Raw genomic sequence first — 23768 nt, forward strand, 5'->3', positions numbered from 1 at the left:
ACCAGGATAGCATATTTTATTTTTCAAGAAGCCTTTACATACCCAGCCAGTACCCCATCATAGTCCTCTATCTGGGGACAGGGATGGAGGACACAGAATCAACTTAGGCACAAGCACTTGCTCTCTTGGTATCAGTCTTGTGGGAGTAGGAGTGGGGAGGGGAGGCATAGGATACTCAAGAAGAGACCTGGAATGCTTGGTTTCTCTATGAGCACATATAAACAGAAAGAAGGAAGAGGATTCAAACATAACATTTCCACAAGAATGAGGATCTAGATTTAATTTTCCTTGAGAGTGTGTAGGAAACAAATAAGAGGGACAAAACTAACTGGATATAATCTGTGCGGCCAGTAAGGAGGTTTGCAATTATATATAGAGCTCTTCAAAGCCTGGGGCATCTGGGAGACTCCCTTCTCTAGCCACTCCCCTCCTAACATTGGGGACTTGAGGGGCTTAGAAGACAAAGGAAGTTGTGTCCCCACTGGCAGGTCTAAGGGCCTCCTCTGCCTGGGCCAGACTATCATCAGCCTTCTGGCTCAGCTCCTGGCATTCTTGTACGGTATCCTGGAACTGGCGGCATGCATCTTCTAGGATGGAGCTGCCCTGGATCTGTGGTGGCTTCCAGTAGTTGGGTTCCACCCAGGGCTTGGCCTCACAGTGGGGAAGCACAGAGACAGACCCTGGGCTCCGGTGCAAGCATTTGTCAAGGTCTCGGCACAGCTGGTAGAATTCACTTCCCTGACCCGACACTCGCTCCCCATCAATGACCTTTAGTCCAGGCAACAGCTCACCCACTGCAGCCCTGTAGGAAGGGCTGTTACAGAGTGGGTTGCTAAGCCGTGCCAAGGGGTCCTGAAGCCTCAGATGTTCCAGCCGCTGCAGTCCTGTCAGGCATTGCAGTTGGCCCACCCCAGCCAGCAAGTTCCCAGCTACATTGAGATTCTGCAGGCTCTCACAAGAGGCCAGTGGTTCTAGACCCGTCAGGCGGTTGGCAGAGACATTGAGTACAGCTAGCTGCCGAAGGGAGGCCAGGGGTCCCAGGTGAGTCAGGGTGTTACCAGACAAGTCCAACCACTCCAGCCCCAAACATTCACCTAGGCAGCCAAGGTCCACCAGCCCCAAACCACAAAGTTTCAGCAATAAGATGGACTCCAGGGAAAATTCACCTGACCAGGCTTTAAGCATCTGGGCTGTAATACGCACCCTATCCCCCTCTCCAGCTCTCTCCCCATGGGGCTCCATGAGGGGTAGGTGGCAATGGCCTGAACCCTACGAAGACTTCAGTTGTCTGGGGTCTGGTTATCCAGGGGCAGGTGGGTGAATTGGGGAAAGTATTAGTCAGTGGAGATCTGGCTTCATCCAAGGGTCAGCTCAGATAGTCACTCCTCATGTACACTGTCCCTTGTACCAATAATCAACTTGATGCAGGCCAAGTCCCAGGCAGTCTGTTTCAGGGTCCCTGGGGTGAGAAGACAATCAACATGTTATTGAAACTCACTACAGAAGCAACGTGGTGTGACAGAAAGAACATTAGAGGCGAAGTCAGAAGTTGTGGTTTCAAAACTCAACTCAGATGCTTGCTGTGTGGCCTTGGACAAACCACATCCTCTCTGGGCTTTGGTTCTTATCTGCAAAATGGAATAGAAAACACTGCCACTACCTACCTCACAGTTATTATGCGTTGTTCAGGCTCTAAGTGCTACACGTGCCTTTAGAAAAGGGAGAGATCAATGTAGGTTGAAATACAGCAATAGTCTTGGTAGATATGTTGGCACTGTTTTGGGGCAAGGGTGTGTATCCAGGGAAGTATATTTCAGGCTGGGAATAGAAAGAAAATAGCATAACCTAAGGGCAGGAGGAAAGAATGAATCATGGTGTAGAGGGGAGAGAGAGAAAAGAACCCGATCTGGCTGAAGGGAAGAATGTTCACTAAGGGGAAAGTATTGGATAAATTCAAATAACTTCTAAAAGTGACAAGCCCCAAGCTGTTCCTTCAATGCTAACTTATGACCCACATTCCCTGCTCACTTGGGCCACCCTCAGGCTGAACCCAAACTCAGAAATCCTAGGCTCAGCACCAGCCCCTTATCCTGGTGGTTTTGTTAACCTTGGTGAGTTGGATGTACCTCAAAGGCACGTAAAGAGATCAGGAATGGCTTCTGAGGACGATGGCTGGGAGAAGCCACTCACCCCAAGCAAACCGCCTGGAATCTAGTGATCTTCAATTGCAGCCACTTCCCAAGATATGCTGCTATTAATTACAACAGTGACCACCTTGTGAGCCATACCAATCTCCATGGAAACCAGGCCCTCTGCCAAGGCAACCAGCTCCTCCCACAGTAGCAAGGAACATTTAAAGGGCTAGATACATCCAAGTAAAAGCACAGAATCTCAGAGGCAAAGGGCTGGGAGGGATGTTAATGAACATATCTATAACCCTCCTTCTTTCCCTCACTGACAGTACCACTGGCCTTGGCAAACACCCTTACTCTATGAGTTGTTCAGCAAGACTCCACTAGGTGCTATACTCCCCTCACCTATATCACCTTGTAACACACAACAACAACACAACTCATACTAAACAAACCTAACCACTCTCTTCTGAATATATCTGTTTCTTTCTCCATTCCTATGTCTAATCTAAACAAACATTTATTGAGTTTGGTCTTTCTAAAGGGCCACCTCTTCCATGAAGTCTTCCCAGACTCACTCTACCAGCTCTCAACATCTTGAAATGTAGTCCAATAGTATTCATCAACACTGTGAGGAAAACATCAGTTACACTTTTTAAAAAAGCTAAAACATAAAATAAACAATTTCTTTTAACTGAAGACACAAACCATTCAAAATCATTTTACCACTCTTCAGCGTCTGCCTCATTCTGTATACATTTTTGGATTGTTTGTGCCCTTGGAGTCATAAAAAGCATCTGCCCTGGAAGAGATTTGAGAGATCATCCAGCTTGGTCTTTCCTTTTACAGATGAGGAAGCTGACGCACAGGAAGATGAGGTGATATATCCAAGGTAATACAGCAAGTTAGTGACAGGGGCAGACCTGGTCCAAAGCCCAGGTGTCCTACGTCAGATCTGATCTGGCCAGTAGTTTATGATGGTTCCTGAAGGAAGAATTGCTTCTCATGAAGGGGTTAACTAAGGGGCTTCAAGTCCTGTTGAAGGGGGTAAACTCCATTATTGTCTTTAAGCCAGAAATAGAGTTTAGCTAAATTTGAATCTAAGTAACTCCATCTTGGTTTTAAGTAACTACAGAGTAAACGGCTACAGTTTGCTGAGGAAGTACAAATACAGAACAGTGTCACAACAGGAGCAATACCCTCACTCCATGCAAGATAGTCTCATTTTTTTTTCTTAAAAGGTACTGAGCCCACCTTTGAGTCTAGGCTGGCTCAGGCTGTTGACATCACTGCATGGTCAGCTGAATATAAAGCAGTCAGGAGGCACTCCAGGATCACTCTGCTGCTTAATTGGTAGATCCAGATAGACAGCTTAGACAAGAGAGTTTCATTCATCTGAATCAACTTGAGGTTGCCTATCTTTGTAGAATATCTTTCTCTTGCTATGGCTAAACAAATCTCTGCTTTTAAAATTTAACTGCTGAATGACCAATGAGAGTCTGATTTTGCTCCAAATTTAAATCTAAACTACTGGGGTGGGGTGGGGCTGTCCTAGTCCCCAGTCCCAGAACAGATGTGCATCTGCTAAAACATCCTGAACCTTTTATCTTGTTTGACTATTTCTTGGTGGCAGTTGATTCTCTGAACAATATATCACCTATATTCTGTTTGTGCAGATGTCTTGTGAGCTACAGTCGTTTCATCATGTATCATTTTATAATGGATGTTCCTCAACTGGGTTTGCTTTTTCTGTATTCTTATATATACATGTATATATATATATATATATATATATATACCTGTACCTTGTTAGTGTAGCCCATCAGAAAAAAACAATGCTCAAAACCTGGCTGACTCTTAGGGGTCCCTCATACCCTTTCAGGGAGTCCATGAAATCAAAAGTATTTTCATAATAATGGTAAGATGCTTTAATTTCTGAATATCAATAGATGTAATCCATATAAACAGAAGCTCTTGGGGGCATCTTCAACAATTTTAAAGAGTATAGTGGGGTGCAAAGACAAAAAAGTTGAAAACCACTGGAACAAGCATTTCCTTTGATTGTTGCTTTTCGGTACAAAAGAAGTCACATAGTAAAATCTAACTTGCACAGCTTGTACAGATGCTGTGTTCTTCAAACTTGCTCAGAAGTAAAAGGGAGTATATTTAGGCAACTATTTTCTTAGAGCTTTCCCTTTCAATTCCCACAATAGGCTCAAGTCTCAGGGGTTTACTGTGTGCCAAGAGGGCAGTGTACTGAATTGGAAATCCAGAAGTACTAGTTTGAAGACTGTTGTGGATCATGGACAAATCACTTCTCTCGAGCCTCAATTTCTCACCTATAAAATGGGGATAATACCTACCTTGCAAGATCAGCTGAGATAATATGGAAAGCACTTTGCAAATTTTAAAACGTTGCATAAATATTATTTATTATTATTATTATTGTCATTATGTGGTCTGTAGCAGAGAGATCTGGGAATCAACAAGCACCCGGTTCTCATTCCTGTATTAGCTGGTTAGATCTAACTAAGTGGTTAGATCATGGTGCTATTAGGGCAGACAAATTAGTTTTTGCATAGTCAAAGACTGCTAGCCCCAGTTGTACTTGGATAGATGGGTACAAATTCATCCACCCCTGAAAAACGACTCAAAAGTACACATGCACTGATGGTTGAACAATAGCGCATCTCTGTATACAAAGAACAGTATTCTAGAAGGATCTGGGTAGCTATATGACAAGGGGTCGAAGACTCCCCTTTTCTGAGCTTTTTTTACTTTCTGTACAATGGAGACAATGATCTTTGCAGAGGTGAGCTGTTTCATGCAAGATAATCCAAGGAAAAACAGTATGATGAAAAGTAAAAGTCTTCTAAACCTCTTGCTTCCTCATCTACAAATGAATGGATTCTCTCTTAAGAACCTTCTCTCTATGAGGGGACTTATACTCCAGGAACTGGTCTAGTTCCCTCACTGGCCCTCAGTTTTCCTACCTGAAGTATAGGGCCCATAATGGTATTTTTGTTTTGCCAGCAAAGGGAACAACCAACACCTGGAAGAATGAGCCACTATCCTCTCATAATCCCCTGAGATAAAGGCAACTACTCTGCAGATGGTGGTGCGAGTGGGAGGATTTCCTCCCATATTCCTAGGAAACCCTTCAGCTCCTTTCCATTGACAGGATTTCCTTCATGAACAGCCACCCACAGCAGAGGCAAGCCAGCTTAGCTGAAGCAGCAATGCACCCTGTGTGAGAGACAGGAAGACATGTTCTAGGCCAGAGGTGGGGAACCTGCCACATGTGGCCTTCTAGGTCCTCAAGTGCGGCCCTTTGACTGAATCCAAACTTCAGAGAACAAATTCCCCTAATAAAAGGATTTGTCCTGTGAAACTTGGATTCAGTCAAAAGGCAAGGACCTAGACTCGAGGCCACAGGTTTCCCACCCCTGTTCTAGCCAATCAAACCATCACCACCACCTTAACCACCATCCCCACTCAAACCCTGATGGAAACAGCCAAGACCCTAAACCCAAAAGCATTAGGAATAGCAGTGTCCTTCAGGCCACCAGACCTGCTTCCAGATCAACCCCCCCCCCCAGCCACTACTGAGGGGAGAAATCATCATGGAAAAGGAGCCCACCAATAACAGCTGCTGGTTAGCTGCCACCGAAAGGGAGGGTAAGTGCAGGAGTCTTGGGTGTGGATGCAAACCTCAAACTACTATGGGTTCTGCTTCTGGCCCAGCCACCAGTCACTGTGGGAGGCAAGGCCAACCATCCCCAAATGCTACTACCATCTCCCTCAGAACCTGATGGACACTAAAGGACTCTGAATCCAAAAGGCTTTGGATAGAAATGCTTCTAGTCCAGAAGTGGATATGATTTTATCAGCAGAAATGACATCAAAGAAGAGGCATTAATTACCAGTTACTTAGCTACTTAGTTGCTGTGTCTAGAGACCATGGGACCTTTCCAACTGATTTGCAGATGAAATGTTCCATATGTGTTGTCTTCCCATTAGAATGTGAGTGCCTGGAGAGCAGTGTCTGACTTTTTTTTAAAATTTGTGTCCCTAGAGTTTAGCACAGTACTTTGGATGGAGGGAGGGAGAGAGGAAGGAAGGAAGGAAGGAAGGAAGGAAGGAAGGAAGGAAGGAAGGAAGGGAAAGAAGGAAGGAAGTCATATGCCTTGATTATTTTTTTCAGATCTGAACACAATGTGTTTGGAGGAAGGGACACTAAAAAAATCACATACATATGATCATAGGTTTTAGAGCTGGAATGAGCTTTAGATATCACCTAGCCCAGTGGGTCTCAGTGTTGTCTGGGGGGGGGTACCCAAAACCCTCTCAGGGGATCCTCTGGGTCAAAACTATTTTCAGAATAATACTAAGACTTTCCAATATAAATATTAATAGTTACAACCCACATAAATAAAAGCTCTTTGGGGAGCCTTCAATAATTTTTAAGAGTGTAAAGAAGTCGAGAGACCAAAAAGCTTGAGAACCGATGATCTAGAACAAGCCCCTAATTACAGATGAGAAGCGCTGAGAAGGAAGCTAGTCCAAGATCACACAGTAAGTAGTAAAGAGCAAAGCAGGCATTCAAACCCAGGTGTTCCGGTTCCAAATCTTATGTTCTTTCCACTATGTCATACTGTTGGTCACAGGTATTGAACATAGGCACACATATATGAACAGAAGCATACATACACACCTTTTTCTATAAACTATGGTGAAGTATCTGAGTAACTCTTAGGCCAGTGCTCAAAATATAAAATGAATCTGGCATTATAATGAAAAAATAACACATGGCTTTGGCAGGACAGACACTGTGGGAACAGAATGGGTGGAGGCACTTGAAAGGCAAGGTCTGGCTCCATCAGCCCATTAGAACTCCTTTAGTGTGATGGGAAGAGCTCTGATTGAGTGTCTACTGGTTTTAATCCAACTCTGCCTCTAGTTCATTGTAAGAACTAGAGGAAACCACTTCACCTTTTTCAGCTTTAGCTTTGTTTCTTCACATGCAAAATGCGGGAATTGACAGGATGGTACTTCAGGTCCCTTTTAGCTCTGACAATTTCTGAAAAAGGAAAGGGACATGCATCCCCAAGGCTATCTTCCTTAAGCTCTTAGTTAAGCTGGCCAAGGACCAAGCTATGAAGGCCTTTGGACCACCACCTCACCTCATTTTGCAACCCTCCTTTCCCCCTTTTAGAGTCTTCTACACCAGATGCCCCAAATCTCAGCATGCTAGTCAGAGCCCCATGCTTTGACATCCCACCTGGACTGCTCTTCCTGAGCAATGCCCAGCCTTCTCTTTCTTTCCTTAATCCCCTGTAACCAGAATGGCTTTTGTTTTCTTTGAATGACTCAGCTTACCTCATTGAGCCTCTGGACACTGTGGCTTGCTCTTCCGGGGCAGGAGGCCCGGGGAGCATGCCGGGAAGCAGACAACTTCCTGTGTGATGAGTCATGGGGCTGGCTGAGGGGAGGTGTTAATGTCTATGCTAGGGGGAGGGGCCAACTCAAGAACCAATCGGCCCTGGTCATTAGGGCGGAGCTTGATGATGTCAGAGACCCTATAAGAGGGGAGAGGACAGCTCGAAGAGTACTCCCTCTCTTTCCTTTTCCGGTTGGAGCCAGCGACAGTTACAACGACAGTTACAGAGGCAGTTACGACAGTTACGTCAGTTACAGCCACAGCGACAGACACAGCTGAAGCAGGAGCTGCCAGTAGCAGAGCTAACCTACGGGAGAAAGCTGAACAAAGACTTCAGGCCATTACAGCGACAGTTACAGCGACAGTTGGAGCCAGAGGCAGTTACAGAGGCAGTTACGACAGTTACGTCAGTTACAGCCACAGCTGAAGCAGGAGCTGCCAGTAGCAGAGCTGATCTATGGGAGGAAGCTGAACAAAGACTTCAGGCCAGTGGGTAATCTTATTACCATCGAGGGGGAAGCATGATTTTGCTTTACGCAATCATGCTTCTCTGTAGCCTCCTGGTTACTCTTGCAAGGCGTACTTATTGGGCCTGGAAGATTATGATCAACATATCAAAATGGGGTTGCTGGTTCATGGGTTGGTTACTGTTGAGCCTAAATAAATGTTTTGATTCTTCTGCCTTCTACTTTGAGAGTTTCTTATATCCGGCGATTCCGAACCTTTCAGACATGTTTATGATCCTCTTTGAGATTATAAACTCGGCCCTCCTGATACATTTGGCGTCACGAACAGGATCGCTAGGTATAAGATCTCTATTTAGAAGCAGAACAATTTCAGAGGAAGAGATGAATATCCCAGGATGGGAGGATCCATTTTATTCCTCCCTAGCAAAAGAATTGGCTAAAAAAGCTGGACCCTGTGAAAACTGGGAACCAAGGCTACGGAGAGGAGATCCTAGGGATTTGGAAAAGTGTTTACGAGAAGTTGGGATTCAGTCAGGGGCATCACTATCTAGGCAAAGCTGGATAGTGTTATCAGCCTACCGGCTAGTATACGAAAGATTGAGATTAAGTGAAAGACATGGGGGCACTCCTACCCCACAGGAAGAAGAGGAATCTCAGATAGCAGGAGACCAAACTGACTCAAATGAGAACTTTTCTATTAATGTGGCTAAGAGCAACAGGAGACCAAAAAGCCCAGAGTGCATTTCAACCCAGCCCAGAAAGAGCCTGACTGCCTGCTTCGTCCTAGCCATGGTGGCAGAGGAAGTGAGTGGGGAGAGAATGAGACAATGTTAGGGGCTGAGGCACAAAACACTACTGGGGTTCAGGATGTGCCTCACACAGAGAATAGGAGATGGTTAAATGATCAGACAAGGGCTCGACCCATACAAAGGAGGAAGACAGAAACCCGAGGTGAAGATTCAGTTACAAGGGAAATTCAGGAAGATTTCTCACCGCAAGAGGTCACAGATATTTTGAGTAGATTCAGCCAAAGAATAGGAGAACCATTGATATCTTGGATGGTAAGACTCAGTGATCAAGGGGCCGGTGGAATATCAGTAGATGGGACAGACTGCATGAGATTCATAGGTATCAGCCATGATCCTCTAGTTCAACAAGCTTTTAGGGAACATCATCAGCAAGGAGATGGTGATAGCAGGACTACTCTGTTGGCATTAGCCGCTGTGGGATGCAATAAGAGATATGCTACTGATTCTATGTGGCCCACTGAGCACAGACCCTGGTATTCACTTAGAGATTGTATCATGAGACTAAAGGAGGAGGTAATGAAGACTGCCATTATGACAGGAACTGCAGACAAATATTACAATGATTCAATGGAACTGCCTCATAGGAATTTAATAATTAGGACAGCTCCCCCTGCTTATAAACAACTAATTTTGAATTTATTACTTGGAGAAGTAGGGAGCCGTCTTACAACAGTGATAAATAAGATTTTACAGTTATATGACTTAGGTGACTGGGGAAGGGATAGATCTCCTCAAGAGAGAAGGGTGAATAACCAGCAAACTTGGCGCCAAAGGAGAGTAACAAGGAAAGAAATGTTTACTGCTTTATTGAGAGCAGGGGTAGGTTTTGAAATGATAGATGGAATTCCAACCAATGAATTATACAGAATGTATAGAGGACTTGATAACACGAGAAATAGGGAAATAAGAACTGCTCCTGCAAGCCTACAAGCCACTCAGAGTGAAGGTGACCTTGTGTGATTAACGGATGAAAACTTGTACATTTGGGGAAAGGCTGGGAGGACAATCTTAGTCTATATCTAGGGTGGGATCCTCTTGGCTTCCTCATTATGTTCCTTTTGAAAAGAAACATTTCCCACCTGAGTTTGGCTCTGATGTTGGATCTTTGCATAACTGAAATCTCAACCAAACTTGAAATGATTTTATTTGAAGAATTATAGTCCATACTTGTCTATTCTTTTTGTCCTTTGTTTTGGCTAACCTTGTTGCTAGTTTTGTTTCCTTCAGGCTTAAGCACCCTGCACTTTCCGGTGACTGCCTAAGCATGTAGCATTCTTGGAATTCCTGCCAGCTTGTTAAAGAAATGACCTCTGGAATGGGACTTTTTGGGGGCAGGGCCATCTCTACATCCAATTTCAGCATGAAGAAGCTATGGAAAATGAGACCTTCACCCCTCACCCCAAGATTTTGAGCCCCAATCGTTCAAGGGGGGTGGAAATGATGATAGTGTTCTGTTTACTTATTTTGTGTTATCCTTGCTGTGTTGTTTTATTGTTATGATATTATTGATCCTATGTAATGGATACAAGGATTTAGGGGTGGACATTTGAATTATTAATAATTATTTTGGGGATGATTGATTGAAGAGATTATTTTGCTGGGATCTAGGGGTGGATCACATTTGAATCGTAAACCAATGTTTGGGAATGTCACTGAATGATATGTTTTGCTTTATAATGAATGATATGTTTTAGTTTCCTTTGTAATTGGATCACAATGTATGTTCTAGGATACATGACTGATTAGATTATGTATCCTATAACAAGGGGTGGAGTGTAACCAGAATGGCTTTTGTTTTCTTTGAATGACTCAGCTTACCTCATTGAGCCTCTGGACACTGTGGCTTGCTCTTCCGGGGCAGGAGGCCCGGGGAGCATGCCGGGAAGCAGACAACTTCCTGTGTGATGAGTCATGGGGCTGGCTGAGGGGAGGTGTTAATGTCTATGCTAGGGGGAGGGGCCAACTCAAGAACCAATCGGCCCTGGTCATTAGGGCGGAGCTTGATGATGTCAGAGACCCTATAAGAGGGGAGAGGACAGCTCGAAGAGTACTCCCTCTCTTTCCTTTTCCGGTTGGAGCCAGCGACAGTTACAACGACAGTTACAGAGGCAGTTACGACAGTTACGTCAGTTACAGCCACAGCGACAGACACAGCTGAAGCAGGAGCTGCCAGTAGCAGAGCTAACCTACGGGAGAAAGCTGAACAAAGACTTCAGGCCATTACAGCGACAGTTACAGCGACAGTTGGAGCCAGAGGCAGTTACAGAGGCAGTTACGACAGTTACGTCAGTTACAGCCACAGCTGAAGCAGGAGCTGCCAGTAGCAGAGCTGATCTACGGGAGGAAGCTGAACAAAGACTTCAGGCCAGTGGGTAATCTTATTACCATCGAGGGGGAAGCATGATTTTGCTTTACGCAATCATGCTTCTCTGTAGCCTCCTGGTTACTCTTGCAAGGCGTACTTATTGGGCCTGGAAGATTATGATCAACATATCAAAATGGGGTTGCTGGTTCATGGGTTGGTTACTGTTGAGCCTAAATAAATGTTTTGATTCTTCTGCCTTCTACTTTGAGAGTTTCTTATATCCGGCGATTCCGAACCTTTCAGACATGTTTATGATCCTCTTTGAGATTATAAACTCGGCCCTCCTGATACATCCCCTCATCAAATTTTACCTGTCTGATGACCCATCCTTTTAGTGCCTCTCTCAGTTGAGTAATATAATTCACATTAGCATGTGAATGTGTTTTTCTGTTACTTCCTCCAGTTGAGGCCTTTCCCCTTTAACAAGAGCCCTCAAAAAATACCATCTTAACCTGCTGTCTTATTTCACCCTGCTGGATGCTTTCAGGATGCATTGTAGTGTAGTGAAAAAAGCATTGTTCATTGTTCAAGTTCAGATCCTGGGGTCCCCCTGCCTCGGGATGTGGGGAGAGGTGGAAGTCTTTTTTTCTTAACTCCAGGTCTCTCATCAATAAAGATAGGGATAGCCCTTGCCCTCCCTGCTTCTCAGGGTTGTTTTGGTGGGAGTGGTTTATGATCTCCTCACTCTACTTTGTTTTCTGGTTTTATTTATATTTGTCATATTCTGTCCCTCCCCATTAAGCTACAAGCTCCCTGATAACAAGGACTACATTTCATTCATTTGTGTAGTTGCTTGTACACAGTAAGAAACAGTAAAAACTCATTAGATTCAATTGACCATAAAGAAGTGAACCTTATGGGGCAGATTAGTAGGGGAGATGCTGTGGGAATGAGGGTAGCCCCCCATGTATTCCACTTAGGTTGCAAGCTACCCCCAACAATCTGAGCATAATCCTTTGCAACTCTGTGGGTCCATGAAGACATTAATGGGTAAATACAGCCTTAAAGATTTTTTAGGTCAGGGTTACATATTTTCCCTGCCCTTTTAAACTGGTACATTTTAGCATTCTTCCTAGAAGGCTTGAAAGTCATTTTGGGAAATGTTTTGTTGGCCTGCACCTATTTTATTTTTCTTTTTTTAGAGAGGGGAAGGCAGGGCAAATGGGGTTAAGTGACTTGCCCAAGGTCACACAGCTAGTAAGTGTGTCAAGTATCTGAGGCCACATTTGAACTCAGGTCCTCCTGACTTTAGGGCAGGTGCTCTACTCACTGTGCCACCTGGCTGCCCCCTATCTTTCTTATCATGCAAAGGACCTCCCTGCTATTGCTTGTCCCTCTATAAGACACACCTTCTACGATGCTGAAATGGCTTGGTAGGTATGTGCTCGAAAAGCTGTGTGATACAAGATATCAACTCTGCTCCTATGAAGTAATAGTAATCACACAAGAATGAAACATTTTTACTCACATGTGAATAATGAAATTGTAATTTTTAAATGACTGAAAACTGACAATTTTCTGATTAAGCATGGAGATCTTCTAGGAGTCTGAAAGCCATCCCAAATTTTCATCAAATGGGCATAAAATTCCTGCTGTGTCCCCACCAGAGGGAAAAGGGCACAGTTCTTAGAGATTCCAGGTCCTACCAGGGGATACTTTAATCTGGTGCCTACAGAGCATCTCAGAGGGTGTAGAAATGGCGGGGTGGGGGTGGGGGTGCAGCGGAGCGGAATGGGACCAGAATGCTGAATGCTCTGAGCTCTCTGGATTAGCAGGAGTGTGTTAACTGCTTCCACATGCTCTAGTCTCTCTAGGCCCTAAACACTTCAGCCAACTAAAACAGTCAGATCTAGAAAAGGCCTTCTTTCTCTTCCAACTGACTACTGCCATCACCAGGCTCATGGTCAAAGCAAAAAGATCAAGGATGGTGGGCCACTGTTGGGAAAGCTCTCCAGCTTGTTCTTTGAAAAGCTTAATGCTCTCTATCTGCAGGGAAGGTAGAAGGTCTAGGATCATAGGGCTGTGTGGGGAGTCAAATATGAATTCAGAGAAGGCTCTAGAGCAGGGGTGGGGAACCTGAGGCCTCAAGGCTACATGTGACCCTCTAGGTTCTCAAGTGCAGTCCTTTGACTGAATCCAAAGGCCTCAAGGCCACAGGTTCCCCACCCGGGCTGTAGAGGGTGGGTGGGACAAGCTAAAGATGGCTAGCTGGGGCATGGTTAGCCAGACTACACTTTTCTCAGTAGAAGTGAAAAGAGGCTCCAATTCTATGGCAAGCTAATGAAAGTGGTGGTAGAGAGCTGCAGGGCTAGGCTCTCTGACAACAGCACAGCAGAAAAGATCTCCCCATTTTCCTGAGCCTCGAAGTACAAACAGATCTTCAGGAAGACGTGCACACAGCACACCTATGGCAGCACCTGGCTCACTGAGGCCCCAGGCACTCAGGTCACCATCTCACAGGGCTAGAGGAGCCTCAATAGGCTTTCTATAAGGCTCCAAAATCGTGGGGACAGGGTCCCCCAAGATTCTCCAAGCTGATGCTTTTTGGCACAATTACATAGGTAGTGCTTCAGTTCTACAAGTCATTCTAACATGTGAAAGGCGGAGTCCTAGTGGCCTGTCTCTCAGCCACTGCTGTCAGAGCGGGAGGCTACCCCGATCCTGTACCTAGGACAACAGCCTCGGGGCTTCTTTTGAGTTGTAGAAATGGCCTGGGCTGAATCAATGACAGTCTGGATACTGTGTTGGTGATGGAGCAAACTTCCCAACACTGTGCTGAAGCAATGAGTAAAGCAGGGGATAAGGATATAAGCATCTTCCTTCATGGTCTGCTCTGTATTAGGGACACCACCTGCCACCTAAGAACCCTGGGCTCAGGGAGTTATTTGTGTTCTGCTTCATTGACTCCTACTGCTTGCTCTCCAGGGCATCCTCCTGGGCAGACTGTGAGTAAAATACAACGTGTTTCTGATGGCTATCTGCTAAGGCTGCTCTTCAATGGTCATATATACTGTCCAGTGAGCAGATAGTTCACCTATCTGTATAGTATAGTATCTATAGTGTATAGATCTATATTACAGTGTGTGTGTGTGTGTGTGTGTACATATATATGTGTGTGTGTGTGTGTGTGTGTGTGTGTGTGTGTGTGTGTGTATAATCACCTATCACCAGTTCTGGGTTGACACACATCAGGTAGTGAGATAGGCCTATTTTCTTTCAACCCACTTCAATTTCTGGAACACCTGCAAGTACATGGCTTCATGGAAGTGAGGCAGAGCCTTGGATAAAAAGGCTGGAGAGAGCAAATGGTAGTAAAACAACATGGGCCACGAACTGGATGAAACAAAGGAGCTCTGTAATGTTGTGGTTCCAGCCAAGCACCTGAAGATGATTGGGGTGTGAGGAATAAACATCATTCTTATTCTTCCTAGCTCTTTCAAGGGGAGCAATGAGTCTGTTCTTCTATGTAGTGAGCACAAATGGAATACCATAGGTTTCCTAATCTTCAGATTTCAAAGCCAGCTCACTTTCATATGATAAGGGAATGCTGATGGTAAGATGGATGCCTTCTTGGGCTAATGTCAGTGGATTTTTATGACTAACTCCTTATTTTCCTCCTCTTTATTCCTCCTCATTGCTTTTTCATTGGATCTCTTTCCCATTCCAAGGAAATGCTTGCCTTCCAAGTGATGTTGGAGAAATGTGGTGCTAAAGTGAACCTTGCCTGAGCTGATACTGCCCCAGCATAGGGTAAAGATGGCATAGCTGGTATTTTTGCAGGCAATGACAAAGAACTTCCAGTCCACTGAGATGGACTTTTGATGCTAACAGTTCAGGGATACATGCTGATGATTGGGGTCACTTAGTTCCTAGGCCAAAGAGGATAGATTTGAGTGGTCTGGATGGTGCCCTAGCTTTTTACTCTGGTATTGGCTACTAGGTAGGAAAATATTCTTTCTCCTCTTTTTCTGGCTACTCATCTCTTTGGCTAAGCCAAGCTACTGAGAGCTCAATCCACCTTTGGTTCTCATTCTCACTGTAGTGGTCATGCTCATATTGAAAGGATTTCTAGGTGATATAGAAGGGAGATTTGGGCCAGAGCTGGAAAACACATGATGTGGTTGAAAATGAAATTTAGATACTGTGAGATTACCTCTTCTGATCTCCATTCCTCGTTTTCCTTTCCCTCACTACCTGATCTCCCAGGCTCCTCCACTTCCTTTTTCTGTTGGGATCTTGCTCTTCTTGAGAGGCATCTTCTTTCTCCATTCTATTCCAACAGGCGATTTCTTTCCAGATGACAACTGAAGGCACTGATGCCAAAGCTTCCCTTTACCTTGTTCTCCTTAATGCTGACCTGGCATAATGTGAAGTTTGCCCAGGAACTATCTCCAACAATTGTGTCAAAGAACTGCCATGCCAATGAGCTATACTTTCCCTTCTGGATGCAGATGGTATGAATTTTCCTTCTCGACTATACAAACAAGCTTAATTCTGACCAGGCAAAGATGAGATCTTCTGATCAATGTGTGAGCAAAAAAACAATCCTTTGAAAGACTAGGAGGTTCTCCTCTTTCTTATTCTTATAGCTCTTTCTCTTAAAGAGTCTCAGCCTCTTCCTTCAACCATTCCTTTTCACTGGACTCCAGTCTAATTTCAGTGTCTGGTACATACTTCCTGGCACCAGAGCCAAAGAGCTAAGGGACATTAGCGATGCTGAAGAAGCATGAGGGACAACAGAAGTGGCAGCTGGCCTCTGGGAACTGGTCTCAGCCAAGGTGGTACATGCAAGGTGGTACATGCCCTGGCACCTGGCTTCAACTGAGTCTAATGTACTCTGCTTCTTACTGAGTTTGTTTTTTTCTTTTTCTGACATCTTGACTCTAAAAAAGATGGCTGAATAGCAGGGAAGGGACCCAGGCAGCAGAACAATTTTCAAAGGAAGACTCTCTCATGTCTGCTCAAATTTGTCCCAACTGGGTTTACATTTGGGAATAGAGAAAACAGGCCAGTATTGATAGGAAGGAATAAGAAGACTGAAAAGTAGAAAGTATGTGGATGAAAAGAGGTAGCTACAGGACAGTCAGCAGATATTCCAGGCTTAAGACAAAAACTCAGAGATGAGGAACCCAAACTTTCCCGTTTCAAAAGCCCTAGTAATATTATACACTAGTTTCTTCTGCACAAAACAAACTGGTTCAGAGCAAAAAGGAATGGCTTCTCGACTCCAAAGCCTCCTCTGGCCTCATCCCAGTCCAGGTGGCTTTAAAGGGTTTTTGGTTTTTTTTTGGCCTAACAGGAGCTCTTGGAGATGAACTATCCTTCTACTCAGCATTGCCGTTCTTCCATACTGCTTCCTGCAACTGTTCTTACAACTGATCTCAGGCCTAAATGGTGATCAGGTGATTAAAGGTAGGTGATCTTCCAAGAATCCTCCTCAAAGTAGAATGGAGGCAGAATTGCAGCAGACAAAAGGGGCCTCTAGTGAAAGTCAGCAGACTACCTCGTCCCACGCAATCACTCAGATGCCAAAGGACTAGAAGGAACAAACTGGAACAAGTGGACCTATAGTGGAAGAGGGTAAAATGAAAATTCCATCAGGTGTCCCTTGATTCTGAGTCACTTCTGGAGCTGGGTTAGATAAGCTGTCTGCATAAAAACAAAGTCAATTCAAAGTTGGTCATGCTAGTTGGGAAGTGGTATGATGAAGTTAATACCAAGTCATTGCTGTTCAGTTATACAGTTCATTATGTAGCTACTTCACTACTAATCTGCATGTTTAGTTACATCAGTCTTTGGCTAATGACAAAATGATTTTGCATTTCAAGGAGAGACTACAGCAGTGCAAGAAGAAAGCCCGAGATGAAAAATATATTATAATTCATAAGCTGCATTTTAAAAAACCCTAAAGATTTTTTGAGGGCTGATACAGAGTCCTAACTAGGCTACTGACTCAAGTTCAGGGCTCTACATGGTAAGAAGAATTAGGATAATTTGAGAAATGAGATGAGCAAAACAAGACAATAAAAGGATATAAGAACAGCAAAGAAATTGGTATTATTTGACTTGTAAAAGAGAAGATCTAATATGGCCATCGACTAGATGAAAAGAAGGCAAAATTGTACAGTAGAAAGAACATGATGTATGAGTCAGAAGACCTGAGTTCAAATCCAAACACTACTATTTACTACCTGTGTGACTGTGAACAAGTCATTTTACATCTCCGGGTCTCAGTTTCCTCATCTGCCAAAGGGTGTTTGGTGTGATTCCTTCTTGAATCACTGCCAGTTCTGAACCATACAAGCCTAACTCACTTCGTGGAAGGTGATAATCAGCTATTCTCCATCTCTTTTGAAATAGAAAGAAAATGGATTGAAGTTGTAGCAAGAGTGATTGAAATAAAATATAACGAAGTACTTTCCAACACAGAAAATTGCCCCAAATTGCAGTTTATTACTACTTCAGCAGGTGTCAGAACCATCTTCTATGGATGCCCACATGGCTAAGATGGCTGCTGTGCAAAGTATTTCTATCTGTAGGAAAGAGGATGGACTAGATAATGTTTATTTTGAGGGTCCCGGAAAGGAAAGCTCCAATCCAATACTTTCAAGTCTATCCCTATCCCTGGCCAATATCTATCAAGTCTTTGAGGTTCTCATTTGAATATGAAGTGTTTGTTCAAATGCCTATTGCTCAATGAATCCTTCTCTATCCCCTCTAGTGTGGCATATTAGAAAGAACGATGAAATTACAGTCAGAGGATTAAGGTTCAAATCTCAGCTTTGCTTCTTTAGCTCTGTGACCATGAACAAATTGTAAAATAAAGAACTGGACTAAAAGACCTCTAAGGTCTTGTGATCCCATGAATTTTAAATTTGGGAGCCCATGAATCAGTAGTGATCTCTTTATGCTACCGGCATTTATAGCACTCTGTTAACATGTATCAGGCATTGATCGTCTTCTATTTTATACTACAATTACTTGACTTATCTCCCCTTATACAGAGGCTCTAGAGTTCGCGAAGCATTTTACTCACATCCTGTGAAGTAAGTAGTATAAACAATATTATTGCTATTGACGAGGAAGAGGCTCGAAGAGGTGAAGTGTGACAAAATCAGGGTCATGGTCACAGAGCTGGGAGTCTCTAAGTTCCCTGAGAACAGAGAGTAACTCTGTTATTTTGGAATCACCATCAGTGCCTAGCATGGTCTCCTGAATGCAGTATACACTTAACTATTTGTTCAACTCAAGTGTATGATGTAATAAAAGTATTATTCTCTGCATTTGTAGGAGCTGGGATACAAAAAAAAAAAAACCTAAAGACCTAGTCCCTGCTCAAGAAGGATACCAAAACATTACAACTGGAAAGGATCTTAGGAGTTATCTAGTCCAGACTCTCCATTTTACAGATGAAAAAACAGACCAGGAGAGCTTAGGTAAATCACTCAAGGTCACACAGTAGGTAACAGATCTGGGACTAGAATCCAAGTCCAGGGTTTTTCCTTCTATATCATTACCAGATAGGACCTAAAGGAAGTGCTGGCCAACTACTGAGACTTTCTCACTTATCACAAAGGAATGGGAAAGGGTCCTTTCAGGCTGGGTTAGGGTCTTGGTTACCTCCCTGAACCTGTATTCTAGGACCATGTTATATTCATTTGCCACAGTTAGGCCCCTTTTTGTGGACTGTCTTTCTTGTTTAACCTCTTCTATCAGCAATTATGTAAAATGTAAATATGTTTGCCTTTCTCCTATGTAAGCTGTTACACATTCTGTCTGCACCATATTTATTGGTGGTTCATTTGTAATTGCTTTGTTCTTATCCCTTTCCACATGAGTGAGCACTGAATAAATGTTGGCCTCTTTGACTTTTGTCTCAGCTCTCCCAACTTAGTACTGGCTTGTTGTCACACTCTCAAACTCTCAAGGCCCAGCCCTGCAGTTTCCAACCAGAGAAACAGAGAACACTAAACAACTGGAGTATCCCATCTGAGGCATGAAGCCCCTCTATAATGTTTGACAAATGGTCTTCCAGTATCCACCTGAAGACACCTTTGGTGCACAGGGGATTGTGAAGACAGATTATGTATTTTGTGACATCTTGGGTTGCATCTCTCTTTGGCCAATTTTTATAGAGAGTTTAAACTCTACAAAGCAACTTTCCTAGAATCATAATTTAATGAAGTATTATAGTATAGTATAGTAGGAGTATTTTTATTCCATTTTGCAAATAAGGAAACAGGCTCAGGTAACTTGTCCACAGACAAACTGCTAGCGTCAGAGACAGGATTCAAACCCAGGTCTCCAAAGTCCAAATTCAAAGCCACATTAGAGTGAGTCCTACCTACAAAAGGAAGAGCCTATGGAGAAAAGAAGAGGAAGGATGGCTGGAATATTATGTGTATAACAGGATGACGTAAAAATAAGTACCATTAATTTTTTTTCCCATATGAGAACTTCCCATTTATAAAGCAAAAATAAGCAAGGGAGAATGTTTAAAATCACAAAATCATGTATGCCTTGGCATTGCATTAAAATTTTATTTTACTTTCAAATATGAACTAACTACATCATACTGTTTTTAACCATATCATGATTTTTGATGTAACCACAAATATGTGCATATATAGGTACTTATATGGATGTGTGTATATCTTTAATAATGAGAGAGATATGTGATCTCATCAGGGTGGGTACTTCTTTAACCAGAGTTTAGCATAGAGCCTGGCACATAACAAGCATTTAATAAATATCTATGGACTGACTGACAATGGATGTCAAACATTCAAAACCTCATAGTCTGTTGAGTTTTGTTCATTCATATCTTTCTCTGAAGAATCTACCCAACATCCTTTCATCACATTAGTCCTACCAATGTCGTACTCAGGCTCTTCATCTGAGGCCTCTCGCTCCCTCAACATTCCTGGCTTACCTGATTTTCTGCAAAATTCATTCTTCATCCACTCTGTCTTTCCAGTACTAAGAGCTTAATGGGATATCTTTCATGTAACTGTTACAAGGGATGAGGAGAAAGAAAAAGCAACAGCTTTAGAATCAGATAACAGATAACATCCTGGTTTAGCTGCTTATGTGACCTCAGGCAAATCTCTTCACTAAATTTCGTAATCTGTAAAATAAGGAAGTTGTACTAGATAAACTAAGGTCTTTTCAAACTTACAATTCCGTGAATTGTTAGCCTTATAGTGTTCAGAGGGCTCAGCACAGACAAGAGCATTTATAGAAATCCCACTTATATATGAAGTGCTTTGTTATTTAAGTCCATATTCATGATGTGTAGTTGGTGGAAGCACTGTGGTAGTGGGGAAAGACATTAAATTAGCAATGCAGAGCTTTTGTTTTCATATTAGGAAATGCTTTGTACACTCTAGAGCCTTTATATAAATGTGAACTGATAGCGGGGGAGATATATCAAGTAATTGTAGTATAAAAACTTGTTTTTGTCTTACCTCTGGCACACTCTTCTTGTGTGATCCTGAGTAAGTCATATAGTATTAAGAGTCAAGGAGAGACTTGGGACCAAGGGGAGGGAATCTTAGACCTTAAGGCCACATGTGGCCTTCTAGGTCCTTAGGTGCGGCCTTTTGACTGACTCTGAATTACACTGTAAAATTTGGATTCAGTTAAAAGGCCACAGGTGGCCCACCCCAGTGTCCAGACCAACCTCTTAGTCCAATCAGGAATCCACCACTACAATCCCGGTTATCTACCCTTTCCTTGAATATTTCCAGTGAGACATCCCTACCTCAAAGGCAGATGTGGAATCTCATAGATACATGAATGTGTATGTCTATGTGTATATGTAAAGCACTCTGCAAACCTTAAAGCACACATAAAAGCTGGCATTTATATATTACTAAATTCCATTTATATAGTATATGATGTTATGTGTTATTATTTATTGTTGTTAGTATTATATATTAGCTGGAAGGCACTCCGAACCCCCCCCCCCCCGCTCCCCTCCCCCACTACAGAAAATAGCCCCTTTAGGAAGCCCAATTAGGAAGCCCAATCCCGGAGAGGCTGCCCAAGGTCACCCAGGTAGCAGGTGAGGTGTCATCCGTCACCCGTCACCTGGGGGTAATGCTCATTCCTGCCTCACCAACAGCAGCAGGGCGGCGTGAGGATGGAGCTGGCCTGCGCCGCGACAATGCTTCTCCCGGACTAAGAAGCTCGTGTGAAGCTAAGGCGTTTCGCTGGTGGGCAGGGACTCACCGGGCCATCCCATTTGGGCAACCCGGCTTTAAAACACCTCCCCGGCCCCTCACCTGGGGCAGCGAAAGGCAATCGAGAAGAAACGATGCACAAGCGCCAGCCCCGCTTCCCCGGACCGTGACCGTGACCGTGACCCCGACCCCGACCCTGACCTTCAACTAAGCCTCGCCTCGTCTGAGGCCCTTACCGTCGCCTTGGAGAAAGTCGCCTTCAGGGCGGTAAGGAACCGCATCCAATCCAGTCCTCCCCCAGAGGCGGGCCCAACGCGGGAGGAGCTCACGCCCCACTTTCCCCGGCAGGAGGCGCTCCAGGGACACCGCCTCCGGGACTAGCCAATGATGAGGCTCGGAGGGAGCCTCGGAACCGGACCGGCTCATCGGGATGGGACTGAGGGGGAGCCCAGTCACCACCCCGAGATGCGGGCGAGATGCGGGCGGTATTGTTAAGGAGAATGACAACCTGGTGGGCGTCCACGACCCATCCTCCCCCGAGAAAAAAAACAGGATGATACAGTCCAAACGAAGATTTTTTCCCCCCCGTCCCCCCTCCCGTCCCTTCTCATTATCGTGCCGTGCTCATGTAACGCGCATGCTCTAATTCTCCTGTTTTCCCCCAGCATAGCATCTCTCACGGCAGTGATGCCATTTTAGGTGGTCTGGGCATGCGCCAAAACCCAGTTTCACAAGAATGCACATAATTCTTTCGGTAGATACATTTGAAATTGTAACATAAAGAGTTCTGCTTAGAAAATGTAAGGTCAGTGATGACTGCCACTTGGAAGGTATCTTTTGCACATTATTATTCACCATGTTCCCCACTGACTAAATCTGATCCAGAGAATAACTTAGAACTTCAAAAACAAAACACATTTTCTTTATTATTATTTTTAATTATTGATGAGTTGACTGCACTTAGTAAGTGTGTATTGACTAACTTTTAAAAACTCTTGCTGAATACCAACAGTGTTGCAAAAGTGTGAATATAAACTGAATGAAACATCACATTAGGTTTAGTTTTTTTTGCATATAGACAAGTAACAAAACCACAAAATCTTATTAACGTGTGGGAAATAACCAAGAAAAAAACCATGGGAGACTGGTGGCAGGAAAGATCAAACTACATGATCTCCAAAGCATGTTCCAGTCCTAAGATTCTATGACCATGAAATACATATATGGATACACATAAAATATACTACTTCCAACTTACAAAGAAAGTTTTAAAAGCTATAGTACAAAGTGAATCGAGAAAGAGTAGAGGGATGCGATGTAATGGATGTAACATGTAAAAGGAATGTAAGGGAGCAGTTCTAGAAGGGTAGGGCTCATCTGAGAAGATTGATTTGAAGTAGATGAAGATTTTGGAAAAGGACTGGAAGAGGCATCCTATTTGGGGAAAATGCCATGATCAGAGATACAGATGTGGAGTTTAGCCACTCATGTAGGAATGGGAAAGGTACAAGCGGGTGGATGGAGCAAAAGAACCTGAAATGCAGTAGAAAAGGTGATGTTAAAGAGGAAAAACCAACTCAATATCATGTTATTCAATAATTCAGTTCATCAAATACTTTGAGCTCACTTGCTGTGGGCAAGGCCTTAGAGAATTTGGAGTCTGAGCTGGCAAATAACATTCTAATTCCAGGGAGCGGCAGGTTGAAAATTAGTGTTTGAGAGTGAGCGGCTGTGGTTGTTTTGCTTTGGATGACAAAGTTATTGAATAGAAACATTTACCAAGCTTTCATCTAACCTCTGTAGAGGTATATTAAAAGCATTCTTTTTAGTTCAACTAAAAATATTAAGAAATAAATATTTCTCCAATCTTTCCAGACTTTTCCTTTTTAGGAAAATTGTATAGAACTTTTTAAAAAATATATTTTTATTTTTAGTTTACAGCATTCAGTTCCACACGTTTTTGGGTTCCAAAATTTCTCTCCCTCCCTCTCCTCCCCTCTCCCCCCAAGACAGCATGTAAATGAAGGTAGGTTCTATATTTACCTTCACATTGAACTTGTTTACACAATAGTCCAGTTGTAAAGAAGAATTATAACCAACGGAATGAATCATGAGAACAGAGAAATGAAACCAAAAAGGAGGAAAAAAAGAGAGAGAGCAAATAGTTTACTTCCATCTGTATTCAGACTCCATAATTCCTTCTCTGAATGTGCATAGCTTTTTCCATCATGAGTCTTTTGGGGCTGTCTTTGAACCGTGCATTGATGAGAGGAGCCAAGTCTATCAGAGTTAGTCCTTACAGATACCGTGTGTCTGTAATCATGTATAGAACTTTTAAGGACAAATACAAAAGGCCAGGGAAAAATGTGTT

General features: G+C 43.5%; 1 protein-coding gene across 3 annotated transcripts; it reads right to left on the minus strand.

Moving 5' to 3' along the window:
• On the minus strand, positions 1-21776 carry LRRC61 (leucine rich repeat containing 61). 3 transcript variants are annotated; one of them, XM_036760957.1, is made up of 3 exons: positions 21634-21776; positions 20146-20223; positions 1-1459 (listed from the first exon to the last, which is right to left on the minus strand). In XM_036760957.1, the coding sequence occupies exon 3, from the start codon at positions 1240-1242 to the stop codon at positions 454-456; it is 789 nt and encodes a 262-aa protein (XP_036616852.1). In that variant the 5' UTR covers positions 1243-1459; positions 20146-20223; positions 21634-21776; the 3' UTR covers positions 1-453. The 3 variants fall into 3 exon arrangements, with proteins under 3 accessions (XP_036616852.1, XP_036616854.1, XP_036616855.1); XM_036760960.1 differs by lacking the exons at positions 20146-20223; positions 21634-21776 and adding exons at positions 15367-16778; positions 17405-17561 and having other exon boundaries at positions 8-1459; XM_036760959.1 differs by lacking the exons at positions 20146-20223; positions 21634-21776 and adding an exon at positions 17405-17561.
• Positions 21777-23768: the final 1992 nt, after the last annotated feature.

Source organism: Trichosurus vulpecula, chromosome 5 (assembly GCF_011100635.1).
Source record: "Trichosurus vulpecula isolate mTriVul1 chromosome 5, mTriVul1.pri, whole genome shotgun sequence".
NCBI classification, from domain to species: Eukaryota; Metazoa; Chordata; class Mammalia; order Diprotodontia; family Phalangeridae; genus Trichosurus; species Trichosurus vulpecula.

What these genes read in the sequence shown, in the direction of transcription:
- LRRC61 (XM_036760957.1), bottom strand. Translation starts at nt 1,242, where the DNA reads ATGGAGCCCCATGGGGAGAGAGCTGGAGAGGGGGATAGGGTGCGTATT.